Here is a 5,763-nt window from a genome sequence, read left to right as displayed (position 1 = left end):
AGCCTTGAATATAAATATAAAGCATCTTCAATTTATTGCATTTCTTAGAAAAGAAAATAATAAAAATTAAAGAAAAACTAACAAAATATTAAAATTCTTATAAAAATAAATTTGGTTTTTTAATAAAACTATTAAATTTTTTTGTTAAATATATATAGAATGTTTATATCAATTTATGGGGATGCTTTATATTTATGGTCATGATAATGTATAATGTAGCAAAATCTCCAATACAAATATAAAGCGCATATATAACAATTTGATTTTCAAGAGTGCTATATTAAAATTATACTGATATATATCAATGTGTATCTTAAAATATGAATTATTTAAATATTAGTATAATTATTCATTTAATTGCTTATGCAATTGGTAAATGCATTATTCAATTTTATTAGTAATCAATAGTATTGGGACATAATAAAGAAAAAAATATATGGAACATAATATCGAAAAACATTAACTTACATAACTAATTTTCATAAGCATATAAATTAATCACGTGTCATATATATGTGTTATATTATTCAGATCATTCAGTAATAATATCTGCACTAGTTGTGCATTTTGTGCCGCAACTTAATCATCATACAAACATAAAATACAAAATATATTATACATGCGGAGCATGTTTTCATAAGCAAATTTTCATAAGCATATAAATTAATCACGTGTCATATATATGTGTTATATTATTCAGATCATTCAGTAATAATATCTGCACTAGTTGTGCATTTTGTGCCGCAACTTAATCATCATACAAACATAAAATACAAAATATATTATACATGCGGAGCATTGGAACGAGAAATTTTCAATTCCTTTATGCGCGTATATTTAATAGCTTGTATTCTCATAAGTTATTTCATTCATGACTGAGATTTATAAATGTAATACGCATTGTGTAAATGGATTCTTCAATTAAACGGCCAGCGTTTAACTATTTTAGTCACATTTTGAAAAACAAGATAACAACGACAAAAAAAACCTTTGTTGAAATCCAATCTTTTCGCGCATATATATCATATTAAAATATTTTATAATAGAATATATATCAGAAATTTGAAATTACTAAATCAGCTACCAAGCTAATCCGCTCCTGCTTTATAGTTGCGGCAAAAATTATATATCAGATTTCATTTCATGCCATTAGGCGTAAGTACGAATCTCTTTAAATATCTTTTATCATTTTTCGCAAGATGTCTTGCATCTCGCATAGCACCACGTATTAACTTACCTTAATAAATTATCAATTTAACAATAATGGTCAACGGAATATAGAGATAATTGTAACATTTGAGACTTTCATCGTTTGTAAAAATTATTAAGTGGGAATTTAAGTGGTTGTTTCGTCAAACAGACGCACAAACGCTCGAATCCCCACTTACTTTTCCTTTTTTTCTAGTCTTTGATTTCTGGTTGTAAGTCGTACCAGTTAGTTACCGTCTTCGAAATGTTGATTTCGCTCAATTTCAAATGAACCTGTCCCATCACGTTACTTCCGGTAGAGAGCCAACCCTTTTGTGTGCATACAGACACTTCTAATACGCGTGTGTTTAAGTCTCCTTGCGAGACTACATATTCGAATTGCTCGTCGAATTGGGGATTACAGTTATCCTTGATCACAGCAGTTTTGCGCTTCGTTTCCTTATGTTTGTCGGGCAAAATATATAGTTTTACATATGGATCCGGTATATTGTGCGGATCATTTTGGGGAAGCGGCAAATTACTGTAATATAACATATATAGTAGATAACATCAACATCAAATCAATTGTAATGAATACAAAATGTATTAATTGAGATTAACTTACGCAACTCTGTGTACGAAAATACTGAGTTTTTGTCTCTGCGTGCTGTATCGTATAGTCAATTGTATTCTTCCTAATTTCGATTCGCCCGAAGAAGACATAATACTCGGATTTCTATGGATAAGCTGAGGACTTCCGGTAAAAGAGGACGGAGCGCTGGTGCTGAGTATTAATTCTTCTTCCACCGATATTGGTTCCTCAGGCAAAAGTGCTGCGGCGGATCCAGTACGAGATTGACTGTTGACTGATTCTTTAGAAGGCTGTTTTTTAAGAGGGCTCGATGGCACTATAAGAAAGTAGTATATCTCAATTTTTGTACAAAAAAATTATATATTAGCAGCATTAGTCAACAGTAATTTAATTGAAAATAAGCTTAATTATTCAATGATAGTATTAATGAAACAAATATAATTAAAATATAATTAAATTATTAAAATAAGAGCATGAGCACGTAATTTCATTAATATTGTCATTAAATTAACAAAATTATTTTCAATTAGATTGCTGTCAGTTAATATAACATCATTTTTTTTGTATGATATTCTGTTATCAATCATTTTTAGAAAAGCATTTTCTAAATATTTTGCTCGATTGAAAAACGTGATATTTGACACAATTCCACTTACCACTAGAAGAGAATGGTACATTACTAGTGGTGGATTCCTGACGTTCAATTCGTCTATTCAATTCATTGATGTCATGATCATCTTCGTCTTCCTCGGAAGTAGATTCAGGCTGCTCATATTTCAAGATCTGTAAAATCAGATTGTTTTACTCACTGGCATATCTATTTCCGTTACATGCGCGTGTAAAATTTCCTGTACATTTAATGTCATTGATAATACAAGCTTGCTGTCTACTTCGGCCTTTTGCAAATCATACGGCTGTTGCATCACCTCAAGATTACTCTTCTCCAAAAGTAGGGAAAGATTATAGCTCATTTCCCCAACTGTCATGGCAGTTTTCTCGTCTATAATCTAAGAAGGAACATATGATTTTATTTATTAAATAACGATAAATCTGATATCTCTCATATTATTTGAATGAAAAAATTTGCAGAAAACCTTTATATGTAAAACTCCAGTTTCAGGGTTGCTAACTAAAAAGGTGAATCCTCGTTCCCATACAGGATCACAAGAACGTGGTACAGTGGCTGTTCTTTCGGTTTTTCCACCGACACTTGCTTCCAAGTAAACGTCGGGTTGTTTATTTCCTCGAACACACTATGAGTATAATGATGTTAAAAAATTTTATTAGATAACTCTCGCTTTTTTTCTGTACATATCACGACGTACGTACTGGTAAATTTTTAGCAGAATCAATATAAAGTGTGAGAAGGGCTGTACTCATTGATGTGACTCTAAGTTCCTGAGTTTCCATTAAAGCCTGCTCAAAAGTTATCAATTAAAGGTTGTATATTCAAATGTATGAATATGAATGTTTTTTGCTATACTTACAGCTCTTAAATCGGCAGGTTCTTTTGAAAATTGTAGCCACGTTAATCGCAAATGAACCATGCCGTGCTTTGCTTGCTCCAAAGAGACCCACTACAAAATAAGATCAATTAATAATTAGTAATAAAAAAAAGACTTTACAAGATGGAAAGATAAACTTAGTACAACTGGACAGAGGATGATTTCTTGTATAAAAACAAATAGGCCAAAAGTGCAGAATATATTTTTTTGTCTAAAATCAGGGAAATATGTGTGCACTGAATGAAAATATGGAAAGACACGTTATCATACTGTAAACGTTATCATATTTACATAATATCCACACAACTTCAGAATTAACAGTAAAGAAAATGAGACAAATAGTTTTATGTATTTGATTAAAACAGAAATTGTTCAACAATAAAGCCTCAAATAAAAAAAATTTATTTTGCGCTTCCAACTAATTTTTGTATAAGAAATTACTTTCCCGTCCGATTATACTATAGATTTGTTCCGATTCTATATATTGTAATATATATTTCATACTCACAGTATCGATCGTGCCCTTTTTCTTTACGCGATTAACTTCGATAGTGGCCCTGTCGCAATACAAAATAGAAATGGATGTTTTCAAAACTCTTAATATAACAAATGTTCATTAAATTTTCAAGAGTAAATAATTATTTCGGTGAAGTTTAGATGTGTGCAATGATGTGATGATAGCAGCATGACTATTAAATTTATAAAAGAAACACCTCCGTGATTTGAATGCAAAATCTATGATACAATTTGCATTTAGGAAGCTTTCATGCAGCATGTTATTTTTACTGTATGTTATTTTTACTGTACTTCTGATTTTGTCGAATAATATAAAATAAAAAATATTATTATTGTATGTTATATACGTTTATAAAACTGCATGCAACATTCCATAGCATTATTTTATTGCATAAATAAAATAGACTTCTCAATATTTGCTTAATACGTAACGAGAGTAATGTGGTGACATGAATTCAGAATTATTTTTAATTTCGAATTGCAATTGGCACAACTATTCTATAATATTTTTTATATTATATTTTATATATTATATTTTTATATGCTCTGAGTAAACGACATGCATATCACAGATATGTAATTAATGCTTACGTTTGAAATATATGCGTTGCAGTGTTTCAGAGGTAACTCATATAATAAAAAAAATGCAATCTTTCAAGCATAATCTAAATCTGTCAATGGCAGAGTATTCGCATAATTTACATTCTGTACAAGTCTCTTAAAATGCATATTAATCTGGTCTGAGATTGGTGTATTTGCTACATTCAGGAATACCTGCCAAGTGGATCATCTTGACCAGCGTTGTCTTTGTCAAAAAGCTGGGCAACCACCTTGTTGTAAGCTCCCAAGCCTTCTTCCACTATAAACTGTCACCACATAGTCTATTTTAGTTGCTTTTCTTGTTAAACAAAGTCATCTAATCATTCTGATTAATTAACTAACAAAAAAAACCAAATCGTTAACTTTTTTTTTGTTACAAAAAAATTTCAAACAACAACAAATTGTTTCATTTAATTAAGATTATTTAACAACAAATGAAATTTACACTACAGACTATTAATAGATACACTAAAAAATTTAGGAATATATTGTAAAAAAAATTTTAAAGAAAATTAAAAAGTAATACAGCTCTGAGAAGTTGTAAAAAAATATGTATTTTATTTTAAAAGAATTTCAAAAAAATTAAGTATATAAAATTTTCGTGCAACGCGTTTTTAACAAGCTATAATATCTGCAGCATTAGTGAAATAATTTTTTTAAAATCGTGATAGAGATAAAAAAGATTATTTTACTATTTACATAGATAAATTTATACATATAATATCACAAAGACAAATATCACGTGACTAAACGACACATGCTTAAAATAACATCCAAATCTGTTTATATATTTTTGTTAATGATGCATACGCAAACATTGCCTCATTTATAATACTACCTGCCAAGGAAATCATCATATTGTACCCCTGGGACATTAGGATCCCAATCCCAAAGAGATACCACAGCTTCTTGCATATTGCATGAACTGATCATAGCCTGTATGTCAATATTATATTGTATAACAAACATAAAAGTGACAGTTTTCTTATGTCAATTGTATATCGTTTATTATATTGTTTATTACTTTTCTTTTCGTACTTTACATTGCTGTGCTATGTAAATACTAAATGTGTATCAAATATATGTATTATGAATCTCATAAACATGATATGTACAGAATTTAATCTGAACAATGATTGCAATATTTATTCACAACATGACAGTTTTATTTTTCATGTGTCTAATAGAGAGTGTTAGTAAAGAAAATTAATAATATAAAGTGAAAAAATCCCTCACATGCACCCATACATCACTCAATGATAATGACATACTCAGACTGACAACATAAACATTATCACACATCAGCATTATGACATCATGCGACAAAAGCTTTTCCATAGAAGCTTTTTCCATAGACCAATA

At 29.5% G+C, this 5,763-nt stretch overlaps 1 protein-coding gene across 3 annotated transcripts in view; it reads right to left on the bottom strand.

Moving 5' to 3' along the window:
- Positions 1 to 485: 485 nt before the first annotated feature.
- LOC108686253 (extended synaptotagmin-2) overlaps positions 486 to 5,763 on the bottom strand; it is an 11,369-nt gene continuing 6,091 nt past the window's right edge. The window contains exons 9-17 of one of the 3 annotated variants that reach the window (XM_018191464.1): positions 5,240 to 5,337; positions 3,794 to 3,842; positions 3,268 to 3,357; positions 3,110 to 3,196; positions 2,875 to 3,033; positions 2,635 to 2,787; positions 2,437 to 2,563; positions 1,814 to 2,096; positions 486 to 1,729 (exon numbers count right to left, since the gene is read on the bottom strand). In XM_018191464.1, coding sequence (XP_018046953.1) covers positions 1,402 to 1,729; positions 1,814 to 2,096; positions 2,437 to 2,563; positions 2,635 to 2,787; positions 2,875 to 3,033; positions 3,110 to 3,196; positions 3,268 to 3,357; positions 3,794 to 3,842; positions 5,240 to 5,337 — 1,374 coding nt within the window. In that variant the 3' untranslated portion in view covers positions 486 to 1,401. Of the gene's footprint in view, positions 1,730 to 1,813; positions 2,097 to 2,436; positions 2,564 to 2,634; positions 2,788 to 2,874; positions 3,034 to 3,109; positions 3,197 to 3,267; positions 3,358 to 3,793; positions 3,843 to 4,575; positions 4,668 to 5,239; positions 5,338 to 5,763 lie in introns of all 3 variants that reach the window. The other 2 variants (XM_018191471.1, XM_018191481.1) reach the window with 2 other exon arrangements.

The sequence above is a fragment of the Atta colombica genome, unplaced genomic scaffold, assembly GCF_001594045.1.
Source record: "Atta colombica isolate Treedump-2 unplaced genomic scaffold, Acol1.0 scaffold100, whole genome shotgun sequence".
Taxonomy (NCBI): Eukaryota; Metazoa; Arthropoda; class Insecta; order Hymenoptera; family Formicidae; genus Atta; species Atta colombica.
This window is presented reverse-complemented; position numbering and strand designations above follow the sequence as displayed.